This window comes from Panulirus ornatus, chromosome 12, assembly GCF_036320965.1.
Source record: "Panulirus ornatus isolate Po-2019 chromosome 12, ASM3632096v1, whole genome shotgun sequence".
In the NCBI taxonomy this organism is placed as follows: Eukaryota; Metazoa; Arthropoda; class Malacostraca; order Decapoda; family Palinuridae; genus Panulirus; species Panulirus ornatus.
The window spans coordinates 56,489,726-56,508,894 of NC_092235.1; the positions used below are offsets into that span (position 1 = coordinate 56,489,726).

General features: G+C 39.7%; 1 protein-coding gene across 1 annotated transcript in view; it reads left to right on the plus strand.

The window, feature by feature from the left end:
• The first annotated feature begins 3,842 nt into the window (after positions 1-3,842).
• LOC139752259 (protein ECT2-like) overlaps positions 3,843-19,169 on the plus strand; it is a 73,603-nt gene continuing 58,276 nt past the window's right edge. Inside the window, exons 1-4 of the mRNA XM_071668291.1 lie at positions 3,843-4,155; positions 13,695-13,801; positions 17,090-17,220; positions 18,171-18,303. Coding sequence (XP_071524392.1) covers positions 4,119-4,155; positions 13,695-13,801; positions 17,090-17,220; positions 18,171-18,303 — 408 coding nt within the window. The 5' untranslated portion in view covers positions 3,843-4,118. The remainder of the gene's footprint in view (positions 4,156-13,694; positions 13,802-17,089; positions 17,221-18,170; positions 18,304-19,169) is intronic.

A 19,169-nucleotide genomic window follows, 5' to 3' on the forward strand; every position in this document is an offset into this window, starting at 1 on the left:
GCCGATCCACTTTATTTTTATTCATGATGGCCGAAACGGCACGGGCAGCTGAATGCCCTAATCTAGCTCATCTCATATGAAGCTTATTCATGCACTGAAGACCGCTAAGGAGTGGATGTGGGCAAACGAGTCGTTCTTCGTCTGTTCCGGGAGCTAACATTGGAAACTGCGAATAAGTATGTATTTATATTTTCCCTTGGACACTTCCTTAAAGGGTCTTAGTGTTTCCCAGGACCCATTTTGCAAAGGTCCCTAGAAACTGGTAACTCTCTGCCACACTCAGAAGCAGGGGCAGGATGGACTCCTTTAATGCGACAATTTGTTTTAATGGAACTGTGTACTCATTGTTCAACTGACGATGACAGCCACCTCGCCAATTGACTTTTTATTCGCTGAGTAACCTTAATGGAGTCCGATAACACACACACACACACACACACACACACACACACATATATATATATATATATATATATATATATATATATATATATATATATATATATATATATATATATATATATATATATATTCCTATGAGTCCACGGGGAAAATGAAACACGATAAGTTCCCAATTGCACTTTCGTGTAATAATTACATCATCAGGGGAGAGACAAGAGAGAAATACAGGTCAGTTTGATATACAAGACAATCACATGTTTACCAAATGGCGTCCTAGCAAATTGTATGTATATATATATATATATATATATATATATATATATATATATATATATATATATATATATATATCCAAAGGAAGGAACAGAGAAGGGGGCCGGGTGAGGATATTCCCTCAGAGGCCAAGTCCTCTGTTCTTAACGCTACCTCGCTGACGCGGGAAATGGCGAATAGTATGAAAGAAAAAGAAAAATTATATATATATATATATATATATATATATATATATATATATATATATATATATATATATATATATATATGAGCCTGGTCCTCATTCATCGATCAGACCCAAGGAGGATGAATACAAGTCAGAACACAAGCCCAGGATTCAAAACCCGCTGTCCTGCACCAGAAGGAGATCCAAATCAGGAATGCATTTCCAAGGCTGGTGTAATAAGAGTGGAATACCGCGAAAAATTGATGTTGCTGTTTGTCCTCTATTGTTAAGTGAAGTCAATGGGCAAGACTATGATTTATGACAAGATATTATGCTTCATCCCGGCTGCATACAGACGCATCTTAGGCAAAGCATTTCGTCAGCTGTAGCAGCTGTTAAGATCAGTCAGGCAGCAGCGACCTCACCCTTTTCTTTGATCACGCACTCGAGTCGTGCAATTATGTTATCAGAGGCTGCGTCGTTACCCAATCTCCAGACGCTTTAAAGTCTGCACTCGCTGGGTAACGGGTAAGACCTGATAACTGCATATGAATTCTGAAGAGAACATGATCACATTAACGGTGAAGTGCTGTTTAAGGTAGGGAATAGCCTTGAACTAAGGATCGTAGCTGGAAGTTAGGCAAGAAAAAGTGAACAAAGGGACATGAGGAAGCATTTCTCTAGCAACAGTTTTGTGGACACGTTGAGAAAATTAAAAGGAAAGAGAAAGTAATTGCAACTGCCATTTGTTAAGTCTAGAACTTCTATGATAAAATGCAAAAACATAATATTGGTTCCTTACAAAGGTAAGTTCCTCACACATACACGTGAACAGAGTAAACTACGTGACGAACTTGTGAATGGGGACAGCTCGATGAAGTATAAAAACTGTATAGTAGAAGAGAAAGTTTGAAGAGATGAGGTTCCGCAAGCCGTCTCTGCTAAGATAAAGCATAAAAGTAAGTATCCGTCGGTGATGTGTATATGTATCTCATTTCTTTCCCTTCTGCCTCTTTCTTAAACTTTGCTGTCTCTTCCATTTGTCCTCTGACTACACCCTCATCCTTACTATTCACTTTCCAATATACAAACCCTCTTCACAACAGTACTATCTTTACAATAGCCTCTTCACTGGTTACCCCCATATCTTCAGTACACCCTCATTTTCACTACACCCTTATTTTCCTTACATCCTAAACGGGTCGGGTCAGTGGCAATCTTCATTGAACCCTTATCCTCACAACATTCTTCATCACACCCTTGAATTTCCTCTTCCCTCATCTTCACCCTTATTAAGACGATTCTGTTATGGGTCATGTCAATAGATATGTTGGTGGTTGTAGCACCCGCAACATTAAACCGATACGCTTTAATATAAACTTATTTGCGAAAAACATGAACTCCGAAAGAGTAAGAAGACTAGTGGAGGTTAGGGAGAGGGCTAAGTATGAAGTAAATTAGAGAGGTAGATGGTGTTGACAGACGCCTTTAAGCAGAAAAATAATTAGATAACATATATAAGAAGAACGCCAAGCGAGACGAGGCGATCACCAGCATGTAGTTGACGATTGCGAATCCTGTATTAACAAGTTGGTTGAAATGAGAAAACTTTTATCTTCGAGAGAGGATACACGCTCAAAAGGAAAGCTTCGTAAATCTATTTGTGTTGAATGAATTACAGGCTGCCTCCTCTTAGAATTGGTTAGAAAAGGGACGTCTTTTTTTTTAGGGAGGTGGGGGGGGGGGGGGATTTGGCTTCTACTTACTTAAGAGAACTAGGAACGGGAAACTGGTGAGAAAGTGGTAGTTGTCATCAAGATTCCCCACAATTAGAATGACAGGCGGGAGATAGAGATTGACACATGTCTTCTGAAGAATTTGGCTGGGGATAATGGGGGTGCCACTATTTATAGACTAACTAAAGAGTTTCCAGAAGCGATTATGGAAAGTTGTAAAGGTGAGCCCCACTTGAGGTATCTGAATAATACAGCCGTTCAGTAAATGAGTGGAGGTCGATTTAGCCACGTTCAAAGCTCTCGGCGAACTTCATATGGTGGGTTACGCCCACAGTGACTTCCTTAGTGATAACGCCATGGTTCAAATTGACAACGACGATAAAGTACGTGTCCGTTTGTTGGACGACGGGAGAGCAGGGAGGATATAAGCAGGATGTCGCGAGGTCGACAGCTACTTTGTGCATAACACTGCCCTCAGCAGCAGAGGTCTCCTCGAAAACGGTCATTTTAAAGTGATGATTCCTGTTTAGGTAGGACACTGGATACCAAAGAGTGGAGCCAGTTGTTCTTGATCCTAACCAAGAAGAGGAAGTAGATTCTGAATGAACAGTTTTAGTCCTATATGTTTCCTTTCATTTCTCACCAGTAAGATTGTATATCGTTATATTTTCCCTGTCGTTAAAGCTTTAACGTTGATGTTTTTGTACAAGTTGAAGTTCGTTGAATTTGAGCAGCTTTCATCTCTGATGTCTTCAATCATTACCGTCAATATTTTCATTTCTTTTTACATAATTATGGGACTTAAAGATTTGTTATATTCCGTTATATCCTTATTCACCCTCATGGAAGTATGTACGTCCATCCGATACACATACACACACATATACATACATACATATATATATATATATATATATATATATATATATATATATATATATATATATATATATATATGTGTGTGTGTGTGTGTGTGTGTGTGTGTGTGTGTGTGTGTGTGTGTGTACAAAGTCGTTATACATTCGATATCAAACACCAGTCGCAGAATAAACATGTCTGCAGCACAGCCTTGCATGATCATACAGTTTTAAGAGAAATAATCATCGATGAATCACCTAGGATAAAATTCTTCCACCATCCCCCGCCTTCCACTAACCCGTTTCAGAAAAGTTATTTTCCTGGTGCGTTTTCCTTAGGGGAGGGAGTGAGGGAGGGGGGGAGGAGTGCGGCGCCGACCGTCATTTGTCTCAGGTTCGTTTGTGATGGTGACGTCACGCAACCATCAGTTTAAATGGCACATTGTGGTATGTTGCTGTAAATGCGACATTAGTGAGTGATTTCCCATTTTCATGGGCGAGCGTATGGACTGACAGTAGCCTAAGCTTCTGAGCAAACACAGAGAGGATTAGTGGAAGATGGAGAAACGTTACGGGAAGCCGAAAATAAAGAGAAAAGCAGATTAAAGTGGAGCGAGTCTGCGGTCCACCTGTGCGGACGTTGGGACTGAGGATTGTTTGGTATTCTTAGACACTTTCACGAAAATGGCTGAACTAACGCAGCCGTCTATTATGATCAATGGTGAGTCATGTGCAGTGATGGTGATGTTATGGGCCCGAGGGCCATTACTAGTGTGAGATATATGGATCTGGCCAGGCAGGACATGTTAATATGAGGTAAGGAAGATAGTGGTGAACGGTGACGGGGACGTTGCATTAGCCTTGACCAAGTGACCAAGGGTAGCTTGGTCACCTGGTTCCTGCCAGTGCCTGCTGGCTGCTCGGTGTACATACCATGCATCACGAATCAAGCACGGTCTCATGATGAGGAATTGTAAATGAGTTATGCATGCGGGGGGAGGGGAAAGTATTACTCAAAAATTACCGACGTTTGTATATTTTGGGAGGTTTTGTGACAAAAGTTTTTGATTTGTTAGATGGCTTTTATTGAAGACTGGTAGTGCACTTCTGTTATTAATTGCTGTATAGAATATTAAGGTTGACAGTGCTGCTGTGAAAATCATATGAGTAATTCATGTAATGAAGTAACTGTGCTATCCTTCATTTATTTTTTCAGCCTTTCTGTTACTAAGCACATATTTGACGCGAATAGTTTGCAGCAAAATGTAATCAGTTGTAGGTGTTATGATGGTTCATACATAGTATAGCAAGTTAAGATATTTAAAGTTAGTTTTGCAAGGATTCTGTGAATTCTTAACTATTTGCCATTAGCTACATTGAAAGATTTCTCAGCTACAGGACTGAGTTCATGATCATAGAGAGCTTTAGTTAATTAATTTTCGATAAGGGTTATTTACTGGTTTAGCTTAGCTTGGCTATTAGCATTAAATTCTTGGTGATTATTTTCAGCAATGATATTGTAGTATTTAGAGAATGCAAAAATTTGCAGAGTATGATCTGGAGCATTATGTATCTTTGGTAGATATTAAACAAGGAGTTATGTACATAATGGGGAAACCTTGGGTTTATTGATTAAAAAGTAGGTAAATGCATGTAAAATATCAGTAGAATGTCACTCAGTAATGAAGATAGTTGAAGAAATTATTGATTCATTAAAGTTATCTGCTGTTGGAATTGATGGCTGTTCAGTATCATCTGTTTGTTGGCATCGTGCCATTGTGGCAGTTTAATCATGGATTTAACTGGTATAGAATATTGAGAATTCAGTTAGATCTAGACTGCAAGGAAGTTTAGGTAAGCTTTTTATATTTCATGTATTTTTTACGGTGTGCAAATATATCTACTTTAATTCAGTATTTTCCCTGATCAATTGAACTTCAACTATTTTAATTCAGTAAGACCTAATGCTCACATTCATGCACTGCAACTGGTAGTGGTTGTATTCACCGAGTGCTACCCTTGCATGTATGTATGCTATCATCACTGAAGCTATAATGTAAATTTTACTTGGCTATTACAAAAAAGAATAATTCAGCATATTGGCCTAATAGTGATGCAGCTAGATTCGTAAATTGATTATATGGATTATAATTGTCTTGACGACTACAATCAACTAATAAAAGAATATAAGGGGCTGTGTAGGGGTGCCAGAGAAATAACTAGGATTGAGATGAAATGCATATTGTTGAACTTTATACTCGGAAGATATTTTGAGTGGAGCTTGAATTGGAGCTTAGGAAAGACAACAAATGCCACATTTGTTCATACTCAGTCTCGAGCTGTCATGTAGTGCACTGAAACCACAGCTCCCTTTCCACATCTAGGCCCCACAAAACTTTCCATGGTTTGCCCCAGATGCTTCACATGCCCTGGCTCAGTCCATTGACAGCACGTCGACCCTGGTATACCACATCGTCCTTGCACGTCTTTCACCTCCCTGTATGCAGGGCACTATTCAGGCCCTGATTGCTCAAAATCTTTTTCACTCCATCCTTCCACCTCCAGTTTGGTCTCCCACTTCTCGTTCCCTCCACCTCTGACACATTTATTCTTTGTCAGTCTTTCCATACTCATTCTCATTCTTTCCATGCTCTCTCAACCACACTCTTTTTATTATCACACATCTCTCTTACCCTTTCATCACTTACACAATCAGACCACCTCACACCACGTATTGTCCTCACACATTTCATTTCCAACACATCCTTCCTTCTCTGCACAAGCCTGTCGTTAGACCATGCCTCGCAACCATATGACATTGTTGGAACCACTATTCCTCCAAACATAACGTTCTTGCCTTCCACACATTCTTCAGCGCTCCCAGAACTTTTGCCCCCTTCCCCCACCCTGTGACTCACTTCTGCTTCCATGGTTCCATCTGCTGCTAAATCCACTCCCTGATATCTAAAACACTTCACTTCCTCTAGTTTTTCTCCATTCAAACTTACCTCCCAGTTTACTTGCCCCTCAACCCTACTGAACCTAATGACCTTGCTCTTATTCACATTTACTCTCAGCTTTCTTCTTTCACACACTTTACCAAACTCAGTCACCAACTTCTGCAGTTTCTTACTCGAATCAGCCACCAGCGTTGTATCATCAGCAAACAACAATTGACTCACTTCCCAAGCCCTCTCATCCACAACAGACTGCATACTTGCCAATCTCTCCAAAACTCTTGCATTCATCCCCCTAACAACCCCATCCATAAACAAATTGAACAACCATGGAGACATCACGCACCCCTGCCACAAACCGACATTCACTGGGAACCAATCACTTTCCTCTCTTCCTACTTGTACACATGCCTTACATTTTTGATAAAAAGTTTTCACTGCTTCTAGCAGCTTACCTCCCACACATTATGCTCTTAATACCTTCCACAGAGCATCTCTATCAACTCTATCATATGCCTTCTCCAGATACATAAATGCTACATACAAGTCCATCTGTTTTTCTAATCATTTCTCACATGCATTCTTCAAAGCAAACACCTGATTCACACATCCTCTACCACTTCTGAAACCACACTGCTCATCCCCAGTCTGATACTCTGTACATGCCTTTACCCCTCTCAGTACCCTCCCATATAATTTCCCAGGAATACTCAAAAAACGTATACCTCTTATTTTGAGCACTCACCTTTATCCCCTTTGCCTTTGTACAATGGCACTATGCATGCATTCCGCCAATCTTCAGGCACTTCACCATGAACCATTACATATAGTGAATATCCTTACCAGCCAGTCAACAACACAGTCACCCCCTTTTTAATAAGTTCCATTACAGTACCATCCAAACCTGCCGCCTTGCTGCCTTTCATCTTCCACAAAGCTTTTACTACCTCTTCTCTGTTTACCAAACCATTCTTCCTGGCCCCTCACACTTCGCACACCACCTCAACCAAAGCACCTTATATCTGCCACTCTGTCATCAAACACATTCAACAAACCTTCAAAATACTCACTCCATCTCCTTCTCACTACACCACTACTTGTTATTACCTACCCATTAGCCCCCTTCACCAATGTTGCCATTTGTTCTCTTGTCTTACGCACTTTATTTACCTCCTTCCAAAACATCTTTTTATTCTCCCTGAAATTTAATGATACTCTCTTCCCAACTCTCATTTGCCCTTTTTCACCTCATGCACCTTTCTCTTGACCTCCTGCCTCTTTCTTTTATACATCTCCCAGTCATTTGCACTACTTTCCTGCAAAAATTGTCCAAACACTGCTCCCTTCTCTTTCACTAACAGTCTTCATCCCACCACTCACTACCCTTTCTAATCTGCCCACCTCCCACCTTTCTCATGCCACAAGCATCTTTTGTGCAAGCCCAACTGCTTCCCTAGATACATCCCATGTCTCCCTCACTCCCCTAACCTCATTTGCTCTCACCTTTTTCCATTCTGCACTAAGTCTCTCCTGGTTCTTCTTCACACAAGTCTCCTTTCCAATCTCACTTACTCTCACCGCTCTCTTCACTCCAACATTCTCTCTTCTTTTCTGAAAACCTCTACAAATCTTCACCTTTGCCTCCACAAGATAATGATCAGACATCTCTCTCGTTGCCCCTCTCAGCATATTAACATCCAAAAGTCTCTTTTTCAAGGGCCTATCAATTAACACATAATCCAATAACGCTCTCTGGCCATCTCTCCTACTCACATACGTTTACTTATGTATATCTCTCTTTTTAAACAAGGTATTCCCAACCACCAAAAAAAAAAATATATATATATATTGTCGCTGTCTCCCGCGTTTGCGAGGTAGCGCAAGGAAACAGACGAAAGAAATGGCCCAACCCACCCCCATACACATGTATATACATACGTCCACACACGCAAATATACATACCTACACAGCTTTCCATGGTTTACCCCAGACGCTTCACATGCCCTGATTCAATCCACTGACAGCATGTCAACCCCGGTATACCACATCGCTCCAATTCACTCTATTCCTTGCCCTCCTTTCACCCTCCTGCATGTTCAGGCCCCGATCACACAAAATCTTTTTCACTCCATCTTTCCACCTCCAATTTGGTCTCCCACTTCTTCTCGTTCCCTCCACCTCCGACACATATATCCTCTTGGTCAGTCTTTCCTCACTCATTCTCTCCATGTGCCCAAACCATTTCAAAACACCCTCGTCTGCTCTCTCAACCACGCTCTTTTTATTTCCACACATCTCTCTTACCCTTACGTTACTTACTCGATCAAACCACCTCACACCACACATTGTCCTCAAACATCTCATTTCCAGCACATCCATCCTCCTGCGCACAACTCTATCCATAGCCCACGCCTCGCAACCATACAACATTGTTGTAACCACTATTCCTTCAAACATACCCATTTTTGCTTTCTGAGATAATGTTCTCGACTTCCACACATTCTTCAAGGCTCCCAGGATTTTCGCCCCCTCCCCCACCCTATGATCCACTTCTGCTTCCATGGTTCCATCCGCTGCCAGATCCACTCCCAGATATCTAAAACACTTTACTTCCTCCAGTTTTTCTCCATTCAAACTTACCTCCCAATTGACTTGACCCTCAACCCTACTGTACCTAATAACCTTTGCTCTTATTCACATTTACTCTTAACTTTCTTCTTTCACACACTTTACCAAACTCAGTCACCAGCTTCTGCAGTTTCTCACATGAATCAGCCACCAGTGCTGTATCATCAGCGAACAACAACTGACTCACTTCCCAAGCTCTCTCATCCCCAACAGACTTCATACTTGCCCCTCTTTCCAAAACTCTTGCATTTACCTCCCTAACAACCCCATCCATAAACAAATTAAACAACCATGGAGACATCACACACCCTTGCTGCAATGGAAGTAAGGGGAGTGGGGGAGGAATGGGATGTATTTAGGGAATCAGTGATGGATTGTGCAAAAGATGCTTGTGGCATGAGAAGAGTGGGAGGTGGGTTGATTAGAAAGGGTAGTGAGTGGTGGGATGAAGAAGTAAGATTATTAGTGAAAGAGAAGAGAGAGGCATTTGGACGATTTTTGCAGGGAAAAAATGCAATTGAGTGGGAGATGTATAAAAGAAAGAGACAGGAGGTCAAGAGAAAGGTGCAAGAGGTGAAAAAGAGGGCAAATGAGAGTTGGGGTGAGAGAGTATCATTAAATTTTAGGGAGAATAAAAAGATGTTCTGGAAGGAGGTAAATAAAGTGCGTAAGACAAGGGAGCAAATGGGAACTTCAGTGAAGGGCGCAAATGGGGAGGTGATAACAAGTAGTGGTGATGTGAGAAAGAGATGGAGTGAGTATTTTGAAGATTTGTTGAATGTGTTTGATGATAGAGTGGCAGATATAGGGTGTTTTGGTCGAGGTGGTGTGCAAAGTGAGAGGGTTAGGGAAAATGATTTGGTAAACAGAGAAGAGGTAGTGAAAGCTTTGCGGAAGATGAAAGCCGGCAAGGCAGCAGGTTTGGATGGTATTGCAGTGGAATTTATTAAAAAAGGGGATGACTGTATTATTGACTGGTTGGTAAGGTTATTTAATGTATGTATGACTCATGGTGAGGTGCATGAGGATTGGCGGAATGCATGCATAGTGCCATTGTACAAAGGCAAAGGGGATAAGAGTGAGTGCTCAAATTACAGAGGTATAAGTTTGTTGAGTATTCCTGGTAAATTATATGGGAGGGTATTGATTGAGAGGGTGAAGGCATGTACAGAGCATCAGATTGGGGAAGAGCAGTGTGGTTTCAGAAGTGGTAGAGGATGTGTGGATCAGGTGTTTGCTTTGAAGAATGTATGTGAGAAATACTTAGAAAAGCAAATGGATTTGTATGTAGCATTTATGGATCTGGAGAAGGCTTATGATAGAGTTGATAGAGATGCTCTGTGGAAGGTATTAAGAATATATGGTGTGGGAGGCAAGTTGTTAGAAGCAGTGAAAAGTTTTTATCGAGGATGTAAGGCATGTGTACGTGTAGGAAGAGAGGAAAGTGATTGGTTCTCAGTGAGTGAATATATTGGGAGGTGAGTTTGAATGGAGAAAAACTGGAGGAAGTGAAGTGTTTTAGATATCTGGGAGTGGATCTGTCAGCGGATGGAACCATGGAAGCGGAAGTGGATCATAGGGTGGGGGAGGGGGCGAAAATTTTGGGAGCCTTGAAAAATGTGTGGAAGTCGAGAACATTATCCCGGAAAGCAAAAATGGGTATGTTTGAAGGAATAGTAGTTCCAACAATGTTGTATGGTTGCGAGGCGTGGGCTATGGATAGAGTTGTGCGCAGGAGGATGGATGTGCTGGAAATGAGATGTTTGAGGACAATGTGTGGTGTGAGGTGGTTTGATCGAGTAAGTAACGTAAGGGTAAGAGAGATGTGTGGAAATAAAAAGAGCGTGGTTGAGAGAGCAGAAGAGGGTGTTTTGAAATGGTTTGGGCACATGGAGAGAATGAGTGAGGAAAGATTGACCAAGAGGATATATGTGTCGGAGGTGGAGGGAACGAGGAGAAGAGGGAGACCAAATTGGAGGTGGAAAGATGGAGTGAAAAGGATTTTGTGTGATCGGGGCCTGAACATGCAGGAGGGTGAAAGGAGGGCAAGGAATAGAGTGAATTGGAGCGATGTGGTATACAGGGGTTGACGTGCTGTCAGTGGATTGAATCAAGGCATGTGAAGCGTCCGGGGTAAACCAAGGAAAGCTGTGTAGGTATGTATATTTGCGTGTGTGGACGTGTGTATGTACATGTGTATGGGGGGGGTTGGGCCATTTCTTTCGTCTGTTTCCTTGCGCTACCTCGCAAACGCGGGAGACAGCGACAAAGTATATAAAAAAAAAAAAAAAAAAAAAAATATATATATATATATATATATATATATATATATATATATATATATATATATATATATATATATATACATACATACACCGGGGTCAACGTGCTATCAGTGGATTGAACCAGGGCAAGTGAAGCGTCTGGGGTAAACCATGGAAAGTTTTGTGGGGCCTGGATGTGGAAAGGGAGCTGTGGTTTTGGTGCATTACACATGACAGCTAGAGACTGAGTGTGAAAATGAATGTGGCCTTTTTTGTCTTTTCCTAGCGCTACCTCGCGCAGGGGGTAATGCTATTTCATGTGTGGCAGGGTGCTGACGGGAATGGATGAAGGCTGCAAGTATGAATATGTGCATGTGAATATATGTATATGTCTGTGTTTGTAAATGTATGTATATGTTGAAATGCATAGGTATGTATATGTGCATGTGTTGGCGTTTATGTATATGCATGTGTATGTATGTTGGTTGGGCCATTCTTTTGTCAGTTTGCGCTATCTCGCTAATGTGGGAGACCGCAATTAAGTATAATAGAAAAAAAAGAATATGAAAATTATTTATATTTTATTATACTTAATCGCTGTTTCCCACATCAGCGAGGTAGCGCTAGGAAACAGACAAAGAATGGCCCAACCACTCATATACACATATATATACATAAATGCCCATACACGCACATATACATACATATACATATTAACATTACATGCATGTACATACACAGACATATACACATGTACATATTCATACTTGCTTGCCTTCATCCATTCCTGTCACTACCCTGCCACACAGGAAATAGCATCCCCCCTTTCAGCAAATGAATTTTAGTATTGATAAGTGCAAAGTTTTACATGTTACAAAAAATGGAAAGGCAAACTAGAGTATGAATTGGTCATTGAGTAAAAGGGCTTGGGTATGATGATCTCTGGTGACCTAAAGCTAAGTAAGCAGTGTACAGAAAAAGGGTGAACAAAATTCTTAGATTTATTCGAAGGACTTTTGAATTCAAGTCTCAGAAATCCCCATCTTGATTACTGTATTGAGTTTTGGTCACTCTACTTGAGGAAAGACGGACAGAATGATAAGAGCACATAGGCAAGCTATCAAGATGAATCCAGGCCTCTTGAGAAACAAATCCTGTAAGAGCTGACTAACTGAATTAGAGATGTTTAGCTTAGAAAAGAAGAGGTTGAGAGGTTATCTGCTACAGGTATTAAGAATCATTAAAGGCTTCAATAATGCTGAGCAAACAAACTACTTGAGGATAGATTTGTCGGATTTCATGTATAGTAATGGATGTAGATTCGTGGCAAACGTTTTACTTCAAATAAGACGAAGTACCTTTTCTTCAACAGGATTTGTAATATGTGGAATGATTTACCAATTAGAATAGTTGAAAGAAATATTTTAGATATGTTTAAACATAGACGTGATGAATATTTCTTTTTAAATCCACAGCTGATATTATTTGCATTTCCTTAACTACCTAATGAGTTTACAGGTTTACAGTTTACTGAATCTGTATGGCTTTCTACTCCTACCACAATAATAAGTTTCTGTTCTCTCCATTACCACAAAGTCTCATTATGACCCAGTGGTGTCTTGCTGTTTAAATTCAGTTGAATTCAGTCATAAGCCTGAAAAAAACTTTATTCCTTGGACAGGTTTATTTTTTCTGTATGTGGAATTAGGAAGGCTTTTTTCCCCAAATACAAGTCATCATTGACTAAGCAGAGATAAGACTCTTAGAGGAAATGCAAAACTTGGTACTGAAAAAGGAGCAGATGGTGAATGTTATGGAAAACATACTAAGGTCAGGAGTTCCAAAGCATACTGAAAAAGGAGCAGATGGTGAATGTCAGGGAAAAGATACTAAGGTCAAGAATTCCAAAGCCTAGCAGGTAAGGAAAGAAACAGCCCTCTTTTGAGTTGCCAACAGCCATACAGTAAAGATTTATTGCATTTATTCTGTATTAGAGTTAATGACATGGAAATATCAAAAATAAACTCATACAAAACTTGAAGCGAAGTGTACACAGGTAAAGGTAGGGTTGATATACATATATGTATGTATGGCCAGAGATTCCAACTCTCTCTATAGATATGATGTAAGAAGTATTATTAACTACCCTTTGAAAATGAGAAATGCTCCTATTGATTATGTAGTAATGTATATGCAGATTCAGCTTGGAAGCCTGAACTGCATTGATTATGTAGGTTTTCCATTTGTAGCCTCATTTTAAGTAGAGATGAATTTTCAGTTTGTTTAGATTTTATTGAAAATTAAGGTATTTAAGATAAATTAATCTCATCACGCTTTGTGAAAAAATAGGTGGGAATTTTTTTTTTTTTTTCATATGTTGTTTGATAGTGCAGTTTCACTTTTTTTTTCAGCTGATGTAACATCTGTAAGCCGGGTAGAGGGAGAATCTGATGCTGATCCCCGTATCTGTTTAGTTGGTAACCTGGTAGAGGACGTGGAAACACTGGAGGCAGCAAAGGTATGACAAGGTTATATTCAAGCACTTATCATAATTACAGTGATACTTACATACATTGATTTTTGGTACAGTATTGCAGTAAAAAAAGGGATTCTGGTACACTAAGCATTTACAGCATTCTCTTGAACCAATTCAATTTTGGTACAGTATTGCAGTAAAGAAAAAGAGGTGCTGGTACAGTAAGCATCTACAGCATTCTCTTGAACATTAGTTCCCAGTCTTGAGTTATGTGCAGTACCACCAACCTGTCATTCCTGTATTTTGTGTACCCTTTTACTTGAAAAGGAAATATTTGTTGAACATTACATAGTGGTAGAATTTCAAAAATCTACATTTTTAAAAACTGTTAGCCAACAAAATTTGTGATCCAGCACCTTTAATTACCAACAACTTAGTACATGAGTCTATTGTTGGCCAGTGTTTACCAAGAACTGCTGTAACCTTTAGTCTTTGTTCTTGCTGCGTGAAGGCATGGCAGTTAAAAGTTTTCTGATTTATTTGTGTGGTCTTTTCATAAATGCTTTCCATGTATCCAAAAAGTATCCCACTGATAGCAGCAGGTTTGCTGTTGCAGAAAAATTAAGTAATGGTATGTTGGTGCATCACCTGAGAGATTCCTAATGGTTTCTTAAAACAAATAATTATGATATTTAAGGTGCAGCATGAAAGTGTTAAGATATGATGTGGACTAATCCAACAAGGGCATTACTAATTTTCATTTAATGCCCACGCCTCTCAGCCATATAACATTGTTGGAACCACTATTCCTTCAAACATACCCATTTTTGCTTTCCAAGATAACGTTCTCGACTTCCACACATTCTTCAACGCTCCTAGAACTTTCGCCTCCTTCCCCCACCCTATGATTTACTTCCGCTTCCATGGTTCCATCCACCGCCAAATCCACTCACAGATATCTAAAACGCTTCACTTCCTCCAGTTTTTCTCCATTCAAACTTACCTCCCAATTGACTTGTCCCTCAACCCAACTGTACCTAATAACCTTGCTCTTATTCACATTTACTCTCAGCTTTCTTCTTTCACACACTTTACTAAACTCAGTCACCAGCTTCTGCGGTTTCTCACCCATATCAGCCACCAGCGCTGTATCATCAGCTAACAACAACTGACTCACTTCCCAAGCTCTCTCATCCACAACAGACTGCATACTTGCCCCTCTTTCCAAAAGTCTTGCATTCACCTCCCTAAAACCCCATCCATGAACAAATTAAACAACCATGGAGACTTCATGTACCCCTGCCGCAAACCGACATTCACTGAGAACCAATCACTTTCCTCTCTTCCTACACGTACACATGCCTTACATCCTCGGTAAAAACTTTCCACTGCTTCTAACAACTTGCCTCCCACACCATATATTCTTAATACCTTCCACAGAGCATCTCTATCAACTCTATCATATGCCTTCTCCAGATCCATAAATGCTACATACAAATCCATTTGCTTTTCTAAGTATTTCTGGAAATTTTATGTACATTTCATCCCTCCAGCTGTTTCTATCTATCTATCTACCTATCTATTTATATCTCTGACATATGTTTCCTTCAGGAACTCCCTCAAGGGAGTGGCCATGGCAGTATTCTCCATAACTAGTGAACTCCAGTGTTGCTTCTTAGCCTTTAATGCCTCACCCTTAACAGGCCACTGGTAGAAGGCCAGTCTAGCGCAGTGTTTGCAGAGGCACCTACCTAATGTTCGTGCTGACTACTTCTACCTAATGTTCCTATCTACTACTACTACCTAATCTTTCTACCTACTACTTCTGTCTATTGCTCCTACCATTTTGCCATAATGCAGGGCCAGCACATAGTACTCACCACAGGAAATCAAGAGTTACGAAGAATGTGGTGTGTGAGATAAGCGGTCAAGTGTTGTGAGTGACAGGGAGATAGATTTTGTATGTTTGTGAACAGAATGCCACAGTTCATGCATAGGTGAGGCAGAAACAAAAGACATCTACCTGGGTCAGAGGAGTGCAGCTTGATAACCAGTGAAGAAGTGCTGGCTCACTATGCAGCTATCTCTAACCCTCCTGATACTCAGGTGGGTAGTACCAGTACGGCAATATACCTCCCTGGTCGTTGGCTGCCTACCAGCTATTTTAGATATGCCATCCATGAGTCAGGATGATTTGTGTCAAGACATGAAATATGTTTAATTTTGATACATTTGTATGTGCATTGGACCAATTCAAGAGAGGGTTCAACATCAAGTATAGCATTTATTTACTTGCATTTACAGGGAAGTTAGTGACAGTCTTCATAGAAATAAACCACATAACACTGACCTCCAAGAACATTAGCAACAACTTTGAATTGAAACTTTCAGAGTTTTGAGTGAAAGGATGCAAACAGCAGAATTTTTATAGTATGATAAGGGTCTTAATTGTGAGTTTACTTGAGATTTGTCCAAAGATGATGTTTTGATGTGGATGAATTTGGACAATGAATCCCTTATAGTCTCCCAGAAGACCAAGAAAGAGATTATCAGCATGGTTATTCACCCCACTGAAGACAGTCATGAGGACAGTGAAGAACAATGCAAAGTCGCCATGGGTCATATGACAACACCTATGGTTTTTGGAGCAAAGGAATTTTATCACCCAGCAAGAAATGATATGTGTGTATTATATCCAGAAAAAATTAAGTTAAGAAAAAACAACTTCTTGGAGCTAATGATTTTCAAGACTTGTTTAACCAGTCTTCAAACCATTGTATACATCTAAAAAAGGCAACTCCATCCCTTCACCAAGTCTTTTACCTGTGAATGATACTCCTGAGCCACACCATAGATTTGTTTTTTTACCCCCCTTGCACATTGACATGAATTTGTACGAAAGATGGAATGCAAGACTTGCTTCCTCAGTATCTCGCACTACAGTGACATTAGTAATGTGCGGTGTCCAGTAGTGAGAGTGTACTATAAAGTTTAATGCTGTTCAGAAGGATGACTAATGCAGAATGCAGAACCTTTGTACTTATTGCTTTATGCATGTTCCTTCCTACTGACTGTCCTTGACTTCAGTACTCAATTACTTTGAGCTTTCACCTTCCTTAGGGCTCTCCACAGTGCTTGTTCCTTTTTACCTTGTGTCAATACGCTATTGATGATAAACTTTAATTATGACCATATCTCTTCGACATGATGACTGACTGCTTCTTATCGGTTTAGATCACTTCTGAACTATGTTTTCATCTATGAAAAGAAATAGACATTTTGACAGATTTTCATTATTTACTGTTAAATGTGTTTTAATTGTTTTTCCAGAAATTTAATGTCCCTGTCGTGACGTCTGAAACAGGATTAGAATATGTGTCAGATGTTAGTTACTGCACATATTTTATTTTGGCTGATTTTGAGAGCCAAGAGTTTGAAGAGCTAAATAAAACAGGAGCCAGGTATGTTTTTCCCTGTTTGTAAGATGTGAATGAATGATATGTATTTCATTGGGGTAATTATAGTCTTGATATTTAAGAAATTCAGCCATTCATCATTTTTAACTAGCTCTGAATGACTGCTTAATTGACAGATGAATATTTGTATTTTTCTTATGTGGTCAGTACAAATTGATTGCTGCCAGAGCAATTGCAGAATAAAAGATTTTGAAGTTTCTTCGGTACTAGGTGTCCAAGGGAGCTAAGATCCATGTTTAATCTTGATATTAGATTTAAAGCAGTTGTAATTGATTTTAGTGAATTGATTTCAGTTTTATAGCTGAATAAACTGTGCCAAAAAGTCATCGACCTTTAACAGCACTTGCACTAGGAAATTTTGTGTTTGTAGAATATGTAGAATACTTGAAGCTTGATATTTTTATCATCCCTTTGTATTTCAGTTGAGTTGAAACTAATTTTTGGTATGGTTTGTAACTTTTTTGAAAAACTGCAGTGTTCATAATTTTATGTGATCTCAAGGTGTTTTTCATGTCACTTGTAAACTTGAAATAGAATACCTGACAAGGACCTATATTGGACTAATAATTTTTAATGGGTGATTGGTCATTTAGAAGTGAGAAAAGGGTTACTTGGGGCATAGCCATGTCTGATTTTGTTTTTATCGGAGAAACTATGTAAAGCTTACATAAAGCAATTTATTGTTACACTGGGTTGTATGCCTAAATTTATATTCACTCACCTTAAGTATATAAATACCACTGCCATTGCATTCAACTGCTCAGAGCACACTGGGAGTCTGAAGAGAATTAGTGAACTTGGAGATCCCTCATAGTAGAAAACTTGGAATTGAGTTAATCTCTATATCTACAATAGGTTAGTAAAATACGTACATTACTAGTTTATGTAGGATATAAGGTTTTGGTGTGAATGTTGTCTTCATATTTTATTGACAGATTATTAGGAAAACCAGCACTACTTGAATATTCTGAAAGTGGCATATTGACTTACACTCGGCGCCCTGTCTTCTGTCAAGTCATGAAAGATGTAATCCTAGTCTTCACAGGATTCAGAAAAAAGGCAGAAGTTGTAAGTATCTTTTTCCTGTACCTTACATACAAAGGTCAAGAATCCAGGCTGTGGAATGGAGTTAATGAGGTAGATGTGGTAAGACTAGATGAAATGAAGAAAGTAGAGAGGGGGTGTATGAGAGATTTGTTATGGCAGGGAATGCAAAGGGAATGAATTGTGGAGTGGGAGAATCAAAATACTTTTAGGTGGTTTTGGCATGTTGAAAGAGTGCAAGACGGAGTTTGCAAGGAGTGTGTGTGATAGCATAATTAAAAGGGGTGGTGCAAGAGAAAGACCACCTGTGACGTGGGGATATTGAATAGAAGAGTACAGAAGGGAGAGAACTGGGGAAGAATGCATGGAATGGTGTATGTGAGAGAGGCGTATAAGGATAGGGATAGATGGAGACTTTTGTTATGACTGCCCCTACTTGATGAGAGTTCCCAGTGGGAATAGACATGAGAAATATTGATAGATGCATACATACACATGACAGCTAGTGACTGAGCTTAAGTGAATGTGGCCTTATTTTTTTTGTCTGTTTTCCTAGCACTGCCTTGCTGAAGCTTGCAAGGGCAGAGGCCAAAATAATACTGGTAGAACAGAGAAAGGGCAGCAACATTGTGGTAGATGGAAAGGAATGTTGACATTAACAGGAGAGTTAGATAAAGTTTAAGCCTTTTAATTACATTCTGGCTGAGAGAGGCAGAGGAAGAGCCACCCTAGCTACATATGCAACCAGTACTGGGGCAAATAAGCACTTGCAGATATGGAATAGCTTCTTACAAGAAATAAAAATTACAATGTTTACACAACACTCCTAAATTTTTGGGAAGAGGTTTTATGTTCAACTGTAGTTCAACAATTATGAAGATTTGCTGTAG